At 51.1% G+C, this 20,000-nt stretch overlaps 3 protein-coding genes and 1 long non-coding RNA gene across 11 annotated transcripts in view; 3 read left to right on the forward strand and 1 right to left on the reverse strand.

Moving 5' to 3' along the window:
- The window catches only part of LOC127927765 (ras-related protein Rap-1b), a 58,899-nt gene that overhangs the window by 8,533 nt on the left and 30,366 nt on the right, over positions 1 to 20,000 (reverse strand). Inside the window, exons 4-5 of the mRNA XM_052514459.1 lie at positions 5,171 to 5,311; positions 3,075 to 3,218 (exon numbers count right to left, since the gene is read on the reverse strand). Coding sequence (XP_052370419.1) covers positions 3,075 to 3,218; positions 5,171 to 5,311 — 285 coding nt within the window. The remainder of the gene's footprint in view (positions 1 to 3,074; positions 3,219 to 5,170; positions 5,312 to 20,000) is intronic.
- Positions 910 to 2,524, forward strand: LOC127927780 (uncharacterized). Its single transcript, XR_008129046.1, has 3 exons — positions 910 to 943; positions 1,828 to 1,858; positions 2,378 to 2,524. It is a non-coding gene; the product is annotated as an uncharacterized LOC127927780 (long non-coding RNA).
- Positions 14,046 to 18,231, forward strand: LOC127927763 (cilia- and flagella-associated protein 251-like). Of its 2 annotated transcripts, XM_052514457.1 has the most exons (3): positions 14,052 to 14,088; positions 16,808 to 16,909; positions 17,158 to 18,231. In XM_052514457.1, the coding sequence occupies exons 1-3, from the start codon at positions 14,086 to 14,088 to the stop codon at positions 18,229 to 18,231; spliced, it is 1,179 nt and encodes a 392-aa protein (XP_052370417.1). In that variant the 5' UTR covers positions 14,052 to 14,085. The 2 variants fall into 2 exon arrangements, with proteins under 2 accessions (XP_052370416.1, XP_052370417.1); XM_052514456.1 differs by having other exon boundaries at positions 14,046 to 14,088; positions 16,808 to 18,231.
- LOC127927762 (protein starmaker-like) overlaps positions 19,085 to 20,000 on the forward strand; it is a 3,271-nt gene continuing 2,355 nt past the window's right edge. For all 7 annotated transcript variants that reach the window (XM_052514449.1, XM_052514452.1, XM_052514454.1 and 4 more), the window contains exon 1: positions 19,085 to 20,000. This exon is cut by the window's right edge. In XM_052514449.1, coding sequence (XP_052370409.1) covers positions 19,085 to 20,000 — 916 coding nt within the window.

Consider the following 20,000-nt stretch of genomic DNA (forward strand, 5'->3'; position numbering starts at 1 on the left):
AGGTGTGTGAGGTGTGTGAGGTGTGTGTTGTACTGATGCAGGGTGTGTGAGGTGTGTGTTGTACTGATGCAGGGTGTGTGAGGTGTGTGTTGTACTGAAGCAGGGTGTGTGAGGTGTGTGTTGTACTGATGCAGGGTGTGTGAGGTGTGTGTTGTACTGATGCAGGGTGTGTGAGGTGTGTGTTGTACTGATGCAGGGTGTGTGAGGTGTGTGTTGTACTGATGCAGGGTGTGTGAGGTGTGTGTTGTACTGATGCAGGGTGTGTGAGGTGTGTGTTGTACTGAAGCAGGGTGTGTGAGGTGTGTGTTGTACTGAAGCAGGGTGTGTGAGGTGTGTGTTGTACTGATGCAGGGTGTGTGAGGTGTGTGTTGTACTGATGCAGGGTGTGTGAGGTGTGTGTGTGTTGTACTGATGCACGGTGTGTGAGGTGTGTGTTGTACTGATGCAGGGTGTGTGAGGTGTGTGTGTGTTGTACTGAAGCAGGGTGTGTGAGGTGTGTGTGTGTTGTTCTGATGCAGGGTGTGTGAGGTGTGTGTTGTACTGATGCAGGGTGTGTGAGGTGTGTGTGTGTTGTTCTGATGCAGGGTGTGTGAGTGTGTGTGTTGTACTGAAGCAGGGTGTGTGAGTGTGTGTGTGTTGTACTGAAGCAGGGTGTGTGAGGTGTGTGTTGTACTGATGCAGGGTGTGTGAGGTGTGTGTTGTACTGATGCAGGGTGTGTGTGTGTTGTACTGATGCAGGGTGTGTGAGGTGTGTGTTGTACTGATGCAGGGTGTGTGAGGTGTGTGTTGTACTGATGCAGGGTGTGTGAGGTGTGTGTTGTACTGATGCAGGGTGTGTGAGGTGTGTGTTGTTCTGAAGCAGGGTGTGTGAGGTGTGTGAGGTGTGTGTTGTACTGAAGCAGGGTGTGTGAGGTGTGTGTTGTACTGATACAGGGTGTGTGAGGTGTGTGTTGTTCTGAAGCAGGGTGTGTGAGTGTGTGTGTGTGTGTGTTGTACTGATGCAGGGTGTGTGAGGTGTGTGTTGTACTGATGCAGGGTGTGTGAGGTGTGTGAGGTGTGTGTTGTACTGATGCAGGGTGTGTGAGGTGTGTGTTGTACTGATGCAGGGTGTGTGAGGTGTGTGTTGTACTGATGCAGGGTGTGTGAGGTGTGTGTGTGTGTGTGTTGTTCTGATGCAGGGTGTGTGAGGTGTGTGTTGTACTGATGCAAGGTGTGTGAGGTGTGTGTTGTACTGATGCAGGGTGTGTGAGGTGTGTGTGTGTGTGTGTGTTGTTCTGATGCAGGGTGTGTGTGTGTGTGTTGTACTGATGCAGGGTGTGTGAGGTGTGTGTTGTACTGATACAGGGTGTGTGAGGTGTGTGTTGTACTGAAGCAGGGTGTGTGAGGTGTGTGTTGTTCTGAAGCAGGGTGTGTGAGGTGTGTGTTGTTCTGAAGCAGGGTGTGTGAGGTGTGTGTGTGTTGTACTAATGCAGGGTGTGTGAGGTGTGTGTTGTTCTGAAGCAGGGTGTGTGAGGTGTGTGTTGTTCTGAAGCAGGGTGTGTGAGGTGTGTGTTGTACTGATGCAGGGTGTGTGAGGTGTGTGTGTGTTGTACTGAAGCAGGGTGTGTGAGGTGTGTGTTGTACTAATGCAGGGTGTGTGAGGTGTATGTTGTACTGAAGCAGGGTGTGTGAGGTGTGTGTTGTACTGATGCAGGGTGTGTGAGGTGTGTGTTGTACTGATGCAGGGTGTGTGAGGTGTATGTTGTACTGAAGCAGGGTGTGTGAGGTGTGTGTTGTACTGATACAGGGTGTGTGAGGTGTGTGTTGTACTGATGCAGGGTGTGTGAGGTGTGTGTTGTACTGAAGCAGGGTGTGTGAGGTGTGTGTTGTACTGATGCAGGGTGTGTGAGGTGTGTGTTGTACTGAAGCAGGGTGTGTGAGGTGTGTGTTGTACTGATGCAGGGTGTGTGAGGTGTGTGTTGTACTGATGCAGGGTGTGTGAGGTGTGTGTTGTACTGATGCAGGGTGTGTGAGGTGTGTGTTGTACTGATGCAGGGTGTGTGAGGTGTGTGTTGTTCTGAAGCAGGGTGTGTGAGGTGTGTGAGGTGTGTGAGGTGTGTGTTGTTCTGAAGCAGGGTGTGTGAGGTGTGTGAGGTGTGTGTTGTACTGATACAGGGTGTGTGAGGTGTGTGTTGTACTGATGCAGGGTGTGTGTTGTACTGAAGCAGGGTGTGTGAGGTGTGTGTTGTACTGATGCAGGGTGTGTGAGGTGTGTGTTGTACTGATGCAGGGTGTGTGAGGTGTGTGTTGTACTGATGCAGGGTGTGTGAGGTGTGTGTTGTACTGATGCAGGGTGTGTGAGGGTGTGTGTGTGTTGTACTGATGCAGGGTGTGTGAGGTGTGTGTTGTACTGATGCAGGGTGTGTGAGGTGTGTGTTGTACTGATGCAGGGTGTGTGAGGTGTGTGTTGTACTGAAGCAGGGTGTGTGAGGTGTGTGTTGTACTGATGCAGGGTGTGTGAGGTGTGTGTTGTACTGATGCAGGGTGTGTGAGGTGTGTGTTGTACTGATGCAGGGTGTGTGAGGTGTGTGTGTGTTGTACTGATGCAGGGTGTGTGAGGTGTGTGTTGTACTGATGCAGGGTGTGTGAGGTGTGTGTTGTACTGATGCAGGGTGTGTGAGGTGTGTGAGGTGTGTGAGGTGTGTGTTGTACTGATGCAGGGTGTGTGAGGTGTGTGAGGTGTGTGAGGTGTGTGTTGTACTGATGCAGGTGTGTGAGGTGTGTGAGGTGTGTGAGGTGTGTGTTGTACTGATGCAGGGTGTGTGAGGTGTGTGTTGTACTGATGCAGGGTGTGTGAGGTGTGTGAGGTGTGTGTTGTACTGATGCAGGGTGTGTGTGTGTTGTACTGATGCAGGGTGTGTGAGGTGTGTGTTGTACTGATGCAGGGTGTGTGTGTGTGTGTTGTACTGATGCAGGGTGTGTGAGGTGTGTGTTGTACTGATGCAGGGTGTGTGAGGTGTGTGTTGTACTGATGCAGGGTGTGTGAGGTGTGTGTTGTACTGATGCACGGTGTGTGAGGTGTGTGTTGTTCTCACCTCGTTGACGTTGATCTTGGACTTTGCAGAGGACTCCAGGAAAGCACAGCTGCTCCACTGTCTGGCCAGGTTCTGTCCCTGTTCCTTCCCCACAACACGCTCATCCTCCAGATCACATTTATTACCCACCAGAATCATCGGAACCTGGAGAGGGGGGAGAGTAAATAAAGAGTGGAAGCAGGGGAGAGACCGGAGAGAGGAGAATGCCATCTGCCCAAGGCAGCAGCATGCCATCTGCCCAAGGTAGCAGCATGCCATCTGCCCAAGGTAGCAGAATGCCATCTGCCCAAGGTAGCAGAATGCCATCTTCCCAAGGTAGCAGAATGCCATCTGCCCAAGGTAGCAGAATGCCATCTGCCCAAGGTAGCAGAATGCCATCTGCCCAAGGTAGCAGAATGCCATCTGCCCAAGGTAGCAGAATGCCATCTTCCCAAGGTAGCAGAATGCCATCTGCCCAAGGTAGCAGAATGCCATCTTCCCAAGGTAGCAGCATGCCATCTGCCCAAGGTAGCAGAATGCCATCTGCCCAAGGTAGCAGAATGCCATCTTCCCAAGGTAGCAGAATGCCATCTTCCCAAGGTAGCAGAATGCCATCTGCCCAAGGTAGCAGAATGCCATCTGCCCAAGGTAGCAGAATGCCATCTGCCCAAGGTAGCAGAATGCCATCTGCCCAAGGTAGCAGAATGCCATCTGCCCAAGGTAGCAGAATGCCATCTTCCCAAGGTAGCAGAATGCCATCTGCCCAAGGTAGCAGAATGCCATCTTCCCAAGGTAGCAGAATGCCATCTGCCCAAGGTAGCAGAATGCCATCTGCCCAAGGTAGCAGAATGCCATCTTCCCAAGGTAGCGGAATGCCATCTGCCCAAGGTAGCAGAATGCCATCTTCCCAAGGTAGCAGCATGCCATCTGCCCAAGGTAGCAGAATGCCATCTGCCCAAGGTAGCAGAATACCATCTTCCCAAGGTAGCAGAATGCCATCTGCCCAAGGTAGCAGAATGCCATCTGCCCAAGGTAGCAGAATACCATCTTCCCAAGGTAGCAGAATGCCATCTTCCCAAGGTAGCAGAATGCCATCTGCCCAAGGTAGCAGAATGCCATCTGCCCAAGGTAGCAGCATGCCATCTTCCCAAGGTAGCAGCATGCCATCTTCCCAAGGTAGCAGAATGCCATCTGCCCAAGGTAGCAGAATGCCATCTTCCCAAGGTAGCAGAATGCCATCTGCCCAAGGTAGCAGAATGCCATCTGCCCAAGGTAGCAGCATGCCATCTGCCCAAGGTAGCAGAATGCCATCTGCCCAAGGTAGCAGAATGCCATCTGCCCAAGGTAGCAGCATGCCATCTGCCCAAGGTAGCAGAATGCCATCTGCCCAAGGTAGCAGAATGCCATCTGCCCAAGGTAGCAGCATGCCATCTTCCCAAGGTAGCAGCATGCCATCTGCCCAAGGTAGTAGCATGCCATCTGCCCAAGGTAGCAGCATGCCATCTGCCCAAGGTAGCAGCATGCCATCTGCCCAAGGTAGCAGAATGCCATCTGCCCAAGGTAGCAGAATGCCATCTGCCCAAGGTAGCAGAATGCCATCTTCCCAAGGTAGCAGAATGCCATCTGCCCAAGGTAGTAGCATGCCATCTGCTCTCCTAGCATCTCAGTGTACGTTTTTTCTCTGTGTGTGTGTGTGTGTGTGTGTGTATTCATGCGTGTGTGTGTGTATGTGTGTGTGTGTGTATTCATGCGTGTGTGTGTGTATGTATTAATGCGTGTGTGTGTGTGTGTGTATGTGTGTATGTATTCATGTGTGTGTGCGTGTATGTATGTATTCATGCGTGTGTGTGTGTGTGTGTGTGTGTGTGTGTGTGTGTGTGTGTGTGTGTGTGTGTGTGTGTGTGTGTGTGTGTGTGTGTGTGTGTGTGTGTATGTATTCAGGCGTGTGTGTGTGTGTGTATGTATTCATGCGTGTGTGTGTGTATATGTATCCATGCGTGTGTGTGTGTGTGTGTGTGTGTGTGTGTGTGTGTGCGTGTGTGTGTGCGTGTGTGTGTATGTATGTATCCATGCGCGTGTGTGTGTGTGTATGTATTCATGTGTGTGTGATAACTCACATCGTCAGTGTCTTTGACTCGGAGGATCTGTTCTCGTAGGTCTTGCAGATCGTTGAAGGTGGACTGGGCTGTGATGGAGTACACTAACGCAAAGCCCTGGCCATTCTTCATGTACAGATCTCTCATGGCTGTGAATTGTTCCTGTGGAGGAGAGAGAGACATACAGGAAGCTAAAGTCATTAGACGGTGATAACATGGGCAAGGATCCAACCTAAAGACGTCATTAGGGGGGTGATAACATGGGCAAGGATCCCATCTAAAGACTTGTCATTAGGGGGTGATAACATGGGCAAGGATCCAATCTAAAGACGTCATTTGTGGTGATAACATGGGCAAGGATCCCATCTATTGCCTGGTCATTAGGGATGATAACATGGGCAAGGATCCCATCTATAGCCTGGTCATTAGGGCTGATAACATGGGCAAGGATCCCATCTATAGCCTGGTCATTAGGGCTGATAACATGGGCAAGGATCCCATCTATAGCCTGGTCATTAGGGCTGATAACATGGGCAAGGATCACATCTATAGCCTGGTCATTAGGGATGATAACATGGGCAAGGATCCCATCTAAAGCCTGGTCATTAGGGCTGATAACATGGGCAAGGATCCCATCTAAAGCCTGGTCATTAGGGATGATAACATGGGCAAGGATCCCATCCAATGCTTTTCTCTTTATCTTGTGTAAATATTTGCCCTGCACACTTCCATCACCTGGCTTGGATGGGGTGAGCGTCAGTACCATTCCAACTGAGTTAACAAGATGTTAGATCACATTAGAGATACTGAAGACAGTATGGAGGAGGAGGCTGATCACAGTAGAGATACTGAAGACAGTGTGGAGGAGGAGGAGGAGGCTGATCACAGTAGAGACACGGAAGACAGTGTGGAGGAGGAGGAGGAGGCTGATCACAGTAGAGATACTGAAGACAGTGTGGAGGAGGAGGAGGCTGATCACAGTAGAGACACTGAAGACAGTGTGGAGGAGGAGGAGGAGGCTGATCTCAGTAGAGATACTGAAGACAGTGTGGTGGAGGAGGAGGAGGAGGCTGATCTCAGTAGAGATACTGAAGACAGTGTGGAGGAGGAGGAGGAGGCTGATCTCAGTAGAGATACTGAAGACAGTATGGAGGAGGAGGAGGAGGAGGCTGATCACAGTAGAGATACTGAAGACAGTATGGAGGAGGAGGAGGAGGAGGCTGATCACAGTAGAGACACTGAAGACAGTGTGGAGGAGGAGGAGGAGGAGGATGATCACAGTAGAGATACTGAAGACAGTATGGAGGAGGAGGAGGAGGCTGATCACAGTAGATACTGAAGACAGTATGGAGGAGGAGGAGGAGGCTGATCTCAGTAGAGATACTGAAGACAGTATGGTGGAGGAGGAGGAGGCTGATCACAGTAGATACCGAAGACAGTATGGAGGAGGAGGAGGAGGCTGATCTCAGTAGAGATACTGAAGACAGTGTGGAGGAGGAGGAGGAGGCTGATCTCAGTAGAGATACTGAAGACAGTATGGAGGAGGAGGAGGAGGAGGCTGATCACAGTAGAGATACTGAAGACAGTATGGAGGAGGAGGAGGAGGAGGCTGATCACAGTAGAGACACTGAAGACAGTGTGGAGGAGGAGGAGGAGGAGGATGATCACAGTAGAGATACTGAAGACAGTAGGGAGGAGGAGGAGGAGGCTGATCACAGTAGATACTGAAGACAGTATGGAGGAGGAGGAGGAGGCTGATCTCAGTAGAGATACTGAAGACAGTATGGTGGAGGAGGAGGAGGCTGATCACAGTAGATACCGAAGACAGTATGGAGGAGGAGGAGGAGGCTGATCTCAGTAGAGATACTGAAGACAGTATGGAGGAAGAGGAGGAGGCTGATCACAGTAGAGATACTGAAGACAGTATGGAGGAGGAGGAGGGGGAGGCTGATCACAGTAGAGATACTGAAGACAGTATGGAGGAAGAGGAGGAGGCTGATCTCAGTAGAGATACTGAAGACAGTGTGGTGGTGGAGGAGGAGGAGGAGGCTGATCACAGTAGAGATACTGAAGACAGTGTGGAGGAGGAGGAGGAGGCTGATCTCAGTAGAGATACTGAAGACAGTATGGAGGAGGAGGAGGAGGCTGATCACAGTAGAGATACTGAAGACAATGTGGAGGAGGAGGAGGAGGAGGAGGCTGATCTCAGTAGAGATACTGAAGACAGTATGGAGGAGGAGGAGGAGGCTGATCACAGTAGAGATACTGAAGACCGTGTGGAGGAGGCTGATCACAGTAGAGATACTGAAGACAGTATGGAGGAGGAGGAGGAGGAAGCTGATCTCAGTAGAGATACTGAAGACAGTATGGAGGAGGAGGAGGAGGCTGATCACAGTAGAGACACTGAAGACAGTATGGAGGAGGAGGAGGAGGAGGCTGATCACAGTAGAGACACTGAAGACAGTGTGGAGGAGGAGGAGGAGGAGGCTGATCACAGTAGAGATACTGAAGACAGTATGGAGGAGGAGGAGGAGGCTGATCACAGTAGATACTGAAGACAGTATGGAGGAGGAGGAGGAGGCTGATCTCAGTAGAGATACTGAAGACAGTATGGAGGAGGAGGAGGAGGCTGATCACAGTAGATACTGAAGACAGTATGGAGGAGGAGGAGGAGGCTGATCACAGTAGAGATACTGAAGACAGTATGGAGGAAGAGGAGGAGGCTGATCACAGTAGAGATACTGAAGACAGTATGGAGGAGGAGGAGGGGGAGGCTGATCACAGTAGAGATACTGAAGACAGTATGGAGGAAGAGGAGGAGGCTGATCTCAGTAGAGATACTGAAGACAGTGTGGTGGTGGAGGAGGAGGAGGAGGCTGATCACAGTAGAGATACTGAAGACAGTGTGGAGGAGGAGGAGGAGGCTGATCTCAGTAGAGATACTGAAGACAGTATGGAGGAAGAGGAGGAGGCTGATCACAGTAGAGATACTGAAGACAGTATGGAGGAGGAGGAGGAGGAGGCTGATCACAGTAGAGATACTGAAGACAGTATGGAGGAGGAGGAGGATGCTGATCACAGTAGAGATACTGAAGACAGTGTGGAGGAGGCTGATCACAGTAGAGATACTGAAGACAGTATGGAGGAGGAGGAGGAGGAAGCTGATCTCAGTAGAGATACTGAAGACAGTATGGAGGAGGAGGAGGAGGCTGATCACAGTAGAGACACTGAAGACAGTATGGAGGAGGAGGAGGAGGAGGCTGATCACAGTAGAGATACTGAAGACAGTATGGAGGAAGAGGAGGAGGAGGCTGATCTCAGTAGAGATACTGAAGACAGTGTGGAGGAGGAGGAGGAGGAGGCTGATCTCAGTAGAGATACTGAAGACAGTATGGAGGAGGAGGCTGATCACAGTAGAGACACTGAAGACAGTGTAGTGGTGGAGGAGGAGGAGGCTGATCTCAGTAGAGATACTGAAGACAGTGTGGTGGTGGAGGAGGAGGAGGCTGATCTCAGTAGAGATACTGAAGACAGTGTGGTGGTGGAGGAGGAGGAGGCTGATCACAGTAGAGATACTGAAGACAGTGTGGTGGAGGAGGAGGAGGAGGCTGATCTCAGTAGAGATACTGAAGACAGTGTGGAGGAGGAGGAGGAGGAGGCTGATCTCAGTAGAGATACTGAAGACAGTATGGAGGAGGAGGAGGAGGCTGATCTCAGTAGAGATACTGAAGACAGTGTGGTGGTGGAGGAAGAGGAGGAGGCTGATCTCAGTAGAGATACTGAAGACAGTGTGGTGGTGGAGGAGGAGGAGGCTGATCTCAGTAGAGATACTGATGGTGGTGGAGGAAGAGGAGGAGGCTGATCTCAGTAGAGATACTGAAGACAGTGTGGAGGAGGAGGAGGAGGCTGATCACAGTAGAGATACTGAAGACAGTATGGAGGAGGAGGAGGAGGAGGCTGATCTCAGTAGAGATACTGAAGACAGTGTGGAGGAGGAGGAGGAGGAGGCTGATCACAGTAGAGATACTGAAGACAGTGTGGAGGAGGAGGAGGAGGAGGCTGATCTCAGTAGAGATACTGAAGACAGTATGGAGGAGGAGGAGGAGGCTGATCACAGTAGAGATACTGAAGACAGTGTGGAGGAGGAGGAGGAGGAGGCTGATCTCAGTAGAGATACTGAAGACAGTATGGAGGAGGAGGAGGAGGAGGCTGATCACAGTAGAGATACTGAAGACAGTATGGAGGAGGAAGAGGAGGCTGATCACAGTAGAGATACTGAAGACAGTATGGAGGAGGAGGAGGAGGCTGATCACAGTAGAGATACTGAAGACAGTGAGGAGGAGGAGGAGGCTGATCACAGTAGAGATACTGAAGACAGTATGGAGGAGGAGGAGGAGGAGGAGGCTGATCACAGTAGAGATACTGAAGACAGTGTGGAGGAGGAGGAGGAGGCTGATCACAGTAGAGATACTGAAGACAGTGTGGAGGAGGAGGAGGAGGCTGATCTCAGTAGAGATACTGAAGACAGTGTGGAGGAGGAGGAGGAGGCTGATCACAGTAGAGATACTGAAGACAGTGTGGAGGAGGAGGAGGAGGAGGCTCATCTCAGTAGAGATCTTGAAGACAGTATGGAGGAGGAGGAGGAGGCTGATCACAGTAGAGATACTGAAGACAGTGTGGAGGAGGAGGAGGAGGAGGCTGATCTCAGTAGAGATACTGAAGACAGTGTGGTGGTGGAGGAGGAGGAGGCTGATCACAGTAGAGATACTGAAGACAGTATGGAGGAGGAGGAGGAGGAGGAGGAGGCTGATCACAGTAGAGATACTGAAGACAGTGTGGTGGAGGAGGAGGAGGAGGCTGATCACAGTAGAGATACTGAAGACAGTATGGAGGAAGAGGAGGAGGCTGATCTCAGTAGAGATACTGAAGACAGTGTGGAGGAGGAGGAGGAGGCTGATCACAGTAGATACCGAAGACAGTATGGAGGAGGAGGAGGAGGCTGATCTCAGTAGAGATACTGAAGACAGTGTGGAGGAGGAGGAGGAGGCTGATCTCAGTAGAGATACTGAAGACAGTGTGGAGGAGGAGGAGGAGGAGGCTGATCACAGTAGAGATACTGAAGACAGTATGGAGGAGGAGGAGGAGGAGGCTGATCACAGTAGAGACACTGAAGACAGTGTGGAGGAGGAGGAGGAGGAGGCTGATCACAGTAGAGATACTGAAGACAGTATGGAGGAGGAGGAGGAGGCTGATCACAGTAGATACTGAAGACAGTATGGAGGAGGAGGAGGGGGAGGCTGATCACAGTAGAGATACTGAAGACAGTATGGTGGAGGAGGAGGAGGCTGATCACAGTAGATACCGAAGACAGTATGGAGGAGGAGGAGGAGGCTGATCTCAGTAGAGATACTGAAGACAGTAAGGAGGAGGAGGAGGAGGCTGATCACAGTAGATACTGAAGACAGTATGGAGGAGGAGGAGGAGGAGGCTGATGACAGTAGAGATACTGAAGACAGTATGGAGGAAGAGGAGGAGGCTGATCTCAGTAGAGATACTGAAGACAGTATGGAGGAGGAGGAGGAGGCTGATCACAGTAGAGATACTGAAGACAGTATGGAGGAAGAGGAGGAGGCTGATCTCAGTAGAGATACTGAAGACAGTATGGAGGAGGAGGAGGAGGCTGATCACAGTAGATACTGAAGACAGTATGGAGGAGGAGGAGGAGGAGGCTGATCTCAGTAGAGATACTGAAGACAGTATGGAGGAAGAGGAGGAGGCTGATCTCAGTAGAGATACTGAAGACCGTGTGGAGGAGGCTGATCACAGTAGAGATACTGAAGACAGTATGGAGGAGGAGGAGGAGGAAGCTGATCTCAGTAGAGATACTGAAGACAGTATGGAGGAGGAGGAGGAGGCTGATCACAGTAGAGACACTGAAGACAGTATGGAGGAGGAGGAGGAGGAGGCTGATCACAGTAGAGACACTGAAGACAGTGTGGAGGAGGAGGAGGAGGAGGATGATCACAGTAGAGATACTGAAGACAGTATGGAGGAGGAGGAGGAGGCTGATCACAGTAGATACTGAAGACAGTATGGAGGAGGAGGAGGAGGCTGATCTCAGTAGAGATACTGAAGACAGTATGGTGGAGGAGGAGGAGGCTGATCACAGTAGATACTGAAGACAGTATGGAGGAGGAGGAGGAGGAGGAGGCTGATCTCAGTAGAGATACTGAAGACAGTATGGAGGAAGAGGAGGAGGCTGATCTCAGTAGAGATACTGAAGACCGTGTGGAGGAGGCTGATCACAGTAGAGATACTGAAGACAGTATGGAGGAGGAGGAGGAGGAAGCTGATCTCAGTAGAGATACTGAAGACAGTATGGAGGAGGAGGAGGAGGCTGATCACAGTAGAGACACTGAAGACAGTATGGAGGAGGAGGAGGAGGAGGCTGATCACAGTAGAGACACTGAAGACAGTGTGGAGGAGGAGGAGGAGGAGGATGATCACAGTAGAGATACTGAAGACAGTATGGAGGAGGAGGAGGAGGCTGATCACAGTAGATACTGAAGACAGTATGGAGGAGGAGGAGGAGGCTGATCTCAGTAGAGATACTGAAGACAGTATGGTGGAGGAGGAGGAGGCTGATCACAGTAGATACCGAAGACAGTATGGAGGAGGAGGAGGAGGCTGATCTCAGTAGAGATACTGAAGACAGTATGGAGGAGGAGGAGGAGGCTGATCACAGTAGATACTGAAGACAGTATGGAGGAGGAGGAGGAGGAGGCTGATGACAGTAGAGATACTGAAGACAGTATGGAGGAAGAGGAGGAGGCTGATCTCAGTAGAGATACTGAAGACAGTGTGGTGGTGGAGGAGGAGGAGGAGGCTGATCACAGTAGAGATACTGAAGACAGTATGGAGGAAGAGGAGGAGGCTGATCTCAGTAGAGATACTGAAGACAGTATGGAGGAGGAGGAGGAGGCTGATCACAGTAGATACTGAAGACAGTATGGAGGAGGAGGAGGAGGAGGCTGATCTCAGTAGAGATACTGAAGACAGTATGGAGGAAGAGGAGGAGGCTGATCTCAGTAGAGATACTGAAGACCGTGTGGAGGAGGCTGATCACAGTAGAGATACTGAAGACAGTATGGAGGAGGAGGAGGAGGAAGCTGATCTCAGTAGAGATACTGAAGACAGTATGGAGGAGGAGGAGGCTGATCACAGTAGAGACACTGAAGACAGTATGGAGGAGGAGGAGGAGGAGGCTGATCACAGTAGAGATACTGAAGACAGTATGGAGGAAGAGGAGGAGGAGGCTGATCTCAGTAGAGATACTGAAGACAGTGTGGAGGAGGAGGAGGAGGAGGCTGATCTCAGTAGAGATACTGAAGACAGTATGGAGGAGGAGGCTGATCACAGTAGAGACACTGAAGACAGTGTAGTGGTGGAGGAGGAGGAGGCTGATCTCAGTAGAGATACTGAAGACAGTGTGGTGGTGGAGGAGGAGGAGGCTGATCTCAGTAGAGATACTGAAGACAGTGTGGTGGTGGAGGAGGAGGAGGCTGATCACAGTAGAGATACTGAAGACAGTGTGGTGGAGGAGGAGGAGGAGGCTGATCTCAGTAGAGATACTGAAGACAGTGTGGAGGAGGAGGAGGAGGAGGCTGATCTCAGTAGAGATACTGAAGACAGTATGGAGGAGGAGGAGGAGGCTGATCTCAGTAGAGATACTGAAGACAGTGTGGTGGTGGAGGAAGAGGAGGAGGCTGATCTCAGTAGAGATACTGAAGACAGTGTGGTGGTGGAGGAGGAGGAGGCTGATCTCAGTAGAGATACTGATGGTGGTGGAGGAAGAGGAGGAGGCTGATCTCAGTAGAGATACTGAAGACAGTGTGGAGGAGGAGGAGGAGGCTGATCACAGTAGAGATACTGAAGACAGTATGGAGGAGGAGGAGGAGGCTGATCTCAGTAGAGATACTGAAGACAGTGTGGAGGAGGAGGAGGAGGAGGCTGATCACAGTAGAGATACTGAAGACAGTGTGGAGGAGGAGGAGGAGGAGGCTGATCTCAGTAGAGATACTGAAGACAGTATGGAGGAGGAGGAGGAGGCTGATCACAGTAGAGATACTGAAGACAGTGTGGAGGAGGAGGAGGAGGAGGCTGATCTCAGTAGAGATACTGAAGACAGTATGGAGGAGGAGGAGGAGGAGGCTGATCACAGTAGAGATACTGAAGACAGTATGGAGGAGGAGGAGGAGGCTGATCACAGTAGAGATACTGAAGACAGTATGGAGGAGGAGGAGGAGGCTGATCACAGTAGAGATACTGAAGACAGTGAGGAGGAGGAGGAGGCTGATCACAGTAGAGATACTGAAGACAGTATGGAGGAGGAGGAGGAGGAGGAGGCTGATCACAGTAGAGATACTGAAGACAGTGTGGAGGAGGAGGAGGAGGCTGATCACAGTAGAGATACTGAAGACAGTATGGAGGAGGAGGAGGAGGCTGATCTCAGTAGAGATACTGAAGACAGTGTGGAGGAGGAGGAGGAGGCTGATCACAGTAGAGATACTGAAGACAGTGTGGAGGAGGAGGAGGAGGAGGCTCATCTCAGTAGAGATCTTGAAGACAGTATGGAGGAGGAGGAGGAGGCTGATCACAGTAGAGATACTGAAGACAGTGTGGAGGAGGAGGAGGAGGAGGCTGATCTCAGTAGAGATACTGAAGACAGTGTGGTGGTGGAGGAGGAGGAGGCTGATCACAGTAGAGATACTGAAGACAGTATGGAGGAGGAGGAGGAGGAGGAGGAGGCTGATCACAGTAGAGATACTGAAGACAGTGTGGTGGAGGAGGAGGAGGAGGCTGATCACAGTAGAGATACTGAAGACAGTATGGAGGAAGAGGAGGAGGCTGATCTCAGTAGAGATACTGAAGACAGTATGGTGGAGGAGGAGGAGGCTGATCACAGTAGATACCGAAGACAGTATGGAGGAGGAGGAGGAGGCTGATCTCAGTAGAGATACTGAAGACAGTGTGGAGGAGGAGGAGGAGGCTGATCTCAGTAGAGATACTGAAGACAGTATGGAGGAGGAGGAGGAGGAGGCTGATCACAGTAGAGATACTGAAGACAGTATGGAGGAGGAGGAGGAGGAGGCTGATCACAGTAGAGACACTGAAGACAGTGTGGAGGAGGAGGAGGAGGAGGATGATCACAGTAGAGATACTGAAGACAGTATGGAGGAGGAGGAGGAGGCTGATCACAGTAGATACTGAAGACAGTATGGAGGAGGAGGAGGAGGCTGATCTCAGTAGAGATACTGAAGACAGTATGGTGGAGGAGGAGGAGGCTGATCACAGTAGATACCGAAGACAGTATGGAGGAGGAGGAGGAGGCTGATCACAGTAGAGATACTGAAGACAGTATGGAGGAGGAGGAGGAGGCTGATCACAGTAGATACTGAAGACAGTATGGAGGAGGAGGAGGAGGAGGCTGATCACAGTAGAGATACTGAAGACAGTATGGAGGAAGAGGAGGAGGCTGATCACAGTAGAGATACTGAAGACAGTATGGAGGAGGAGGAGGGGGAGGCTGATCACAGTAGAGATACTGAAGACAGTATGGAGGAAGAGGAGGAGGCTGATCTCAGTAGAGATACTGAAGACAGTATGGAGGAGGAGGAGGAGGCTGATCACAGTAGATACTGAAGACAGTATGGAGGAGGAGGAGGAGGAGGCTGATCTCAGTAGAGATACTGAAGACAGTATGGAGGAAGAGGAGGAGGCTGATCTCAGTAGAGATACTGAAGACCGTGTGGAGGAGGCTGATCACAGTAGAGATACTGAAGACAGTATGGAGGAGGAGGAGGAGGAAGCTGATCTCAGTAGAGATACTGAAGACAGTATGGAGGAGGAGGAGGAGGCTGATCACAGTAGAGACACTGAAGACAGTATGGAGGAGGAGGAGGAGGAGGCTGATCACAGTAGAGACACTGAAGACAGTGTGGAGGAGGAGGAGGAGGAGGATGATCACAGTAGAGATACTGAAGACAGTATGGAGGAGGAGGAGGAGGCTGATCACAGTAGATACTGAAGACAGTATGGAGGAGGAGGAGGAGGCTGATCTCAGTAGAGATACTGAAGACAGTATGGTGGAGGAGGAGGAGGCTGATCACAGTAGATACTGAAGACAGTATGGAGGAGGAGGAGGAGGAGGAGGCTGATCTCAGTAGAGATACTGAAGACAGTATGGAGGAAGAGGAGGAGGCTGATCTCAGTAGAGATACTGAAGACCGTGTGGAGGAGGCTGATCACAGTAGAGATACTGAAGACAGTATGGAGGAGGAGGAGGAGGAAGCTGATCTCAGTAGAGATACTGAAGACAGTATGGAGGAGGAGGAGGAGGCTGATCACAGTAGAGACACTGAAGACAGTATGGAGGAGGAGGAGGAGGAGGCTGATCACAGTAGAGACACTGAAGACAGTGTGGAGGAGGAGGAGGAGGAGGATGATCACAGTAGAGATACTGAAGACAGTATGGAGGAGGAGGAGGAGGCTGATCACAGTAGATACTGAAGACAGTATGGAGGAGGAGGAGGAGGCTGATCTCAGTAGAGATACTGAAGACAGTATGGTGGAGGAGGAGGAGGCTGATCACAGTAGATACCGAAGACAGTATGGAGGAGGAGGAGGAGGCTGATCACAGTAGAGATACTGAAGACAGTATGGAGGAGGAGGAGGAGGCTGATCACAGTAGAGATACTGAAGACAGTATGGAGGAGGAGGAGGAGGAGGCTGATGACAGTAGAGATACTGAAGACAGTATGGAGGAAGAGGAGGAGGCTGATCTCAGTAGAGATACTGAAGACAGTGTGGTGGTGGAGGAGGAGGAGGAGGCTGATCACAGTAGAGATACTGAAGACAGTATGGAGGAAGAGGAGGAGGCTGATCTCAGTAGAGATACTGAAGACAGTATGGAGGAGGAGGAGGAGGCTGATCACAGTAGATACTGAAGACAGTATGGAGGAGGAGGAGGAGGAGGCTGATCTCAGTAGAGATACTGAAGACAGTATGGAGGAAGAGGAGGAGGCTGATCTCAGTAGAGATACTGAAGACCGTGTGGAGGAGGCTGATCACAGTAGAGATACTGAAGACAGTATGGAGGAGGAGGAGGAGGAAGCTGATCTCAGTAGAGATACTGAAGACAGTATGGAGGAGGAGGAGGAGGCTGATCACAGTAGAGACACTGAAGACAGTATGGAGGAGGAGGAGGAGGAGGCTGATCACAGTAGAGATACTGAAGACAGTATGGAGGAAGAGGAGGAGGAGGCTGATCTCAGTAGAGATACTGAAGACAGTGTGGAGGAGGAGGAGGAGGAGGCTGATCTCAGTAGAGATACTGAAGACAGTATGGAGGAGGAGGCTGATCACAGTAGAGACACTGAAGACAGTGTAGTGGTGGAGGAGGAGGAGGCTGATCTCAGTAGAGATACTGAAGACAGTGTGGAGGTGGAGGAGGAGGAGGCTGATCTCAGTAGAGACACTGAAGACAGTGTGGTGGAGGAGGAGGAGGAGGCTGATCACAGTAGAGATACTGAAGACAGTGTGGAGGAGGAGGAGGAGGAGGCTGATCTCAGTAGAGATACTGAAGACAGTGTGGAGGAGGAGGAGGAGGAGGCTGATCTCAGTAGAGATACTGAAGACAGTGTGGAGGAGGAGGAGGAGGCTGATCTCAGTAGAGATACTGAAGACAGTGTGGAGGAGGAGGTGGTGGAGGAGGAGGAGGAGGCTGATCTCAGTAGAGATACTGATGGTGGTGGAGGAGGAGGAGGCTGATCTCAGTAGAGATACTGATGGTGGTGGAGGAGGAGGAGGCTGATCTCAGTAGAGATACTGAAGACAGTGTGGAGGAGGAGGAGGAGGCTGATCTCAGTAGAGATACTGAAGACAGTATGGAGGAGGAGGAGGAGGAGGCTGATCTCAGTAGAGATACTGAAGACAGTGTGGAGGAGGAGGAGGAGGAGGCTGATCACAGTAGAGATACTGAAGACAGTGTGGAGGAGGAGGAGGAGGAGGAGGCTGATCTCAGTAGAGATACTGAAGACAGTATGGAGGAGGAGGAGGAGGAGGCTGATCACAGTAGAGATACTGAAGACAGTGTGGAGGAGGAGGAGGAGGAGGCTGATCTCAGTAGAGATACTGAAGACAGTATGGAGGAGGAGGAGGAGGAGGCTGATCACAGTAGAGATACTGAAGACAGTATGGAGGAGGAGGAGGAGGCTGATCACAGTAGAGATACTGAAGACAGTATGGAGGAGGAGGAGGAGGCTGATCACAGTAGAGATACTGAAGACAGTGAGGAGGAGGAGGAGGCTGATCACAGTAGAGATACTGAAGACAGTATGGAGGAGGAGGAGGAGGAGGAGGCTGATCACAGTAGAGATACTGAAGACAGTGTGGAGGAGGAGGAGGAGGCTGATCACAGTAGAGATACTGAAGACAGTATGGAGGAGGAGGAGGAGGCTGATCTCAGTAGAGATACTGAAGACAGTGTGGAGGAGGAGGAGGAGGCTGATCACAGTAGAGATACTGAAGACAGTGTGGAGGAGGAGGAGGAGGAGGCTGATCTCAGTAGAGATACTGAAGACAGTATGGAGGAGGAGGAGGAGGAGGCTGATCACAGTAGAGATACTGAAGACAGTGTGGAGGAGGAGGAGGAGGAGGCTGATCACAGTAGAGATACTGAAGACAGTGTGGTGGAGGAGGAGGAGGAGGCTGATCACAGTAGAGATACTGAAGACAGTATGGAGGAGGAGGAGGAGGAGGCTGATCACAGTAGAGATACTGAAGACAGTGTGGTGGAGGAGGAGGAGGAGGCTGATCACAGTAGAGATACTGAAGACAGTATGGAGGAAGAGGAGGAGGCTGATCTCAGTAGAGATACTGAAGACAGTATGGAGGAGGAGGAGGAGGAGGCTGATCACAGTAGAGATACTGAAGACAGTATGGAGGAGGAGGAGGAGGAGGCTGATCTCAGTAGAGATACTGAAGACAGTATGGAGGAGGAGGCTGATCACAGTAGATACTGAAGACAGTGTGGAGGAGGAGGAGGAGGCTGATCACAGTAGAGATACTGAAGACAGTGTGGAGGAGGAGGAGGAGGCTGATCTCAGTAGAGACACTGAAGACAGTATGGAGGAGGAGGAGGCTGATCACAGTAGAGATACTGAAGACAGTATGGAGGAGGAGGAGGCTGATCACAGTAGAGATACTGAAGACAGTGTGGAGGAGGAGGAGGAGGAGGCTGATCACAGTAGAGATACTGAAGACAGTGTGGAGGAGGAGGAGGAGGAGGCTGATCACAGTAGAGATACTGAAGACAGTGTGGAGGAGGAGGAGGAGGAGGCTGATCACAGTAGAGATACTGAAGACAGTATGGAGGAGGAGGAGGCTGATCACAGTAGAGATACTGATGGTGGTGGAGGAGGAGGAGGCTGATCACAGTAGATACTGAAGACAGTATGGAGGAGGAGGAGGAGGCTGATCACAGTAGAGATACTGAAGACAGTGTGGAGGAGGAGGAGGAGGATGATCACAGTAGAGATACTGATGGTGGTGGAGGAGGAGGAGGCTGATCACAGTAGATACTGAAGACAGTATGGAGGAGGAGGAGGAGGCTGATCACAGTAGAGATACTGAAGACAGTGTGGAGGAGGAGGAGGAGGAGGCTGATCACAGTAGAGATACTGAAGACAGTGTGGAGGAGGAGGAGGAGGAGGCTGATCACAGTAGAGATACTGAAGACAGTATGGAGGAGGAGGAGGCTGATCACAGTAGAGATACTGATGGTGGTGGAGGAGGAGGAGGCTGATCACAGTAGAGATACTGAAGACAGTATGGAGGAGGAGGAGGAGGCTGATCACAGTAGATACTGAAGACAGTATGGAGGAGGAGGAGGAGGCTGATCACAGTAGAGATACTGAAGACAGTGTGGTGGTGGAGGAGGAGGAGGCTGATCTCAGTAGAGATACTGAAGACAGTGTGGAGGAAGAGGAGGAGGCTGATCACAGTAGAGATACTGAAGACAGTGTGGTGGAGGAGGAGGAGGAGGAGGCTGATCTCAGTAGAGATACTGAAGACAGTGTGGAGGTGGAGGAGGAGGAGGCTGATCACAGTAGAGATACTGAAGACAGTGTGGTGGAGGTGGAGGAGGAGGCTGATCACAGTAGAGATACTGAAGACAGTATGGAGGAAGAGGAGGAGGAGGCTGATCTCAGTAGAGATACTGAAGACAGTGTGGTGGAGGTGGAGGAGGAGGCTGATCACAGTAGAGATACTGAAGACAGTGTGGTGGTGGAGGAGGAGGAGTCTGATCACAGTAGAGATACTGAAGACAGTATGGAGGAGGAGTCTGATCTCAGTAGAGATACTGAAGACAGTGTGGTGGTGGAGGAGGAGGAGGCTGATCACAGTAGAGATACTGAAGACAGTATGGAGGAGGAGGAGGCTGATCTCAGTAGAGATACTGAAGACAGTGTGGTGGTGGAGGAGGAGGAGGCTGATCTCAGTAGAGATACTGAAGACAGTATGGAGGAGGAGGAGGAGGCTGATCTCAGTAGAGATACTGAAGACAGTATGGAGGAGGAGGAGGAGGCTGATCTCAGTAGAGATACTGAAGACAGTATGGAGGAGGAGGAGGAGGAGGCTGATCTCAGTAGAGATACTGAAGACAGTATGGAGGAGGAGAAGGCTGATCTCAGTAGAGATACTGAAGACAGTGTGGTGGTGGAGGAGGAGGAGGCTGATCACAGTAGAGATACTGAAGACAGTATGGAGGAGGAGGCTGATCTCAGTAGAG

Source organism: Oncorhynchus keta, unplaced genomic scaffold, assembly GCF_023373465.1.
Source record: "Oncorhynchus keta strain PuntledgeMale-10-30-2019 unplaced genomic scaffold, Oket_V2 Un_scaffold_17573_pilon_pilon, whole genome shotgun sequence".
NCBI lineage: Eukaryota > Metazoa > Chordata > Actinopteri > Salmoniformes > Salmonidae > Oncorhynchus > Oncorhynchus keta.

Coding starts and splice junctions, on each gene's coding strand:
- LOC127927763 (XM_052514456.1), top strand. CDS start 16,996: ATGGTGGTGGAGGAGGAGGAGGCTGATCTCAGTAGAGATACTGAAGAC.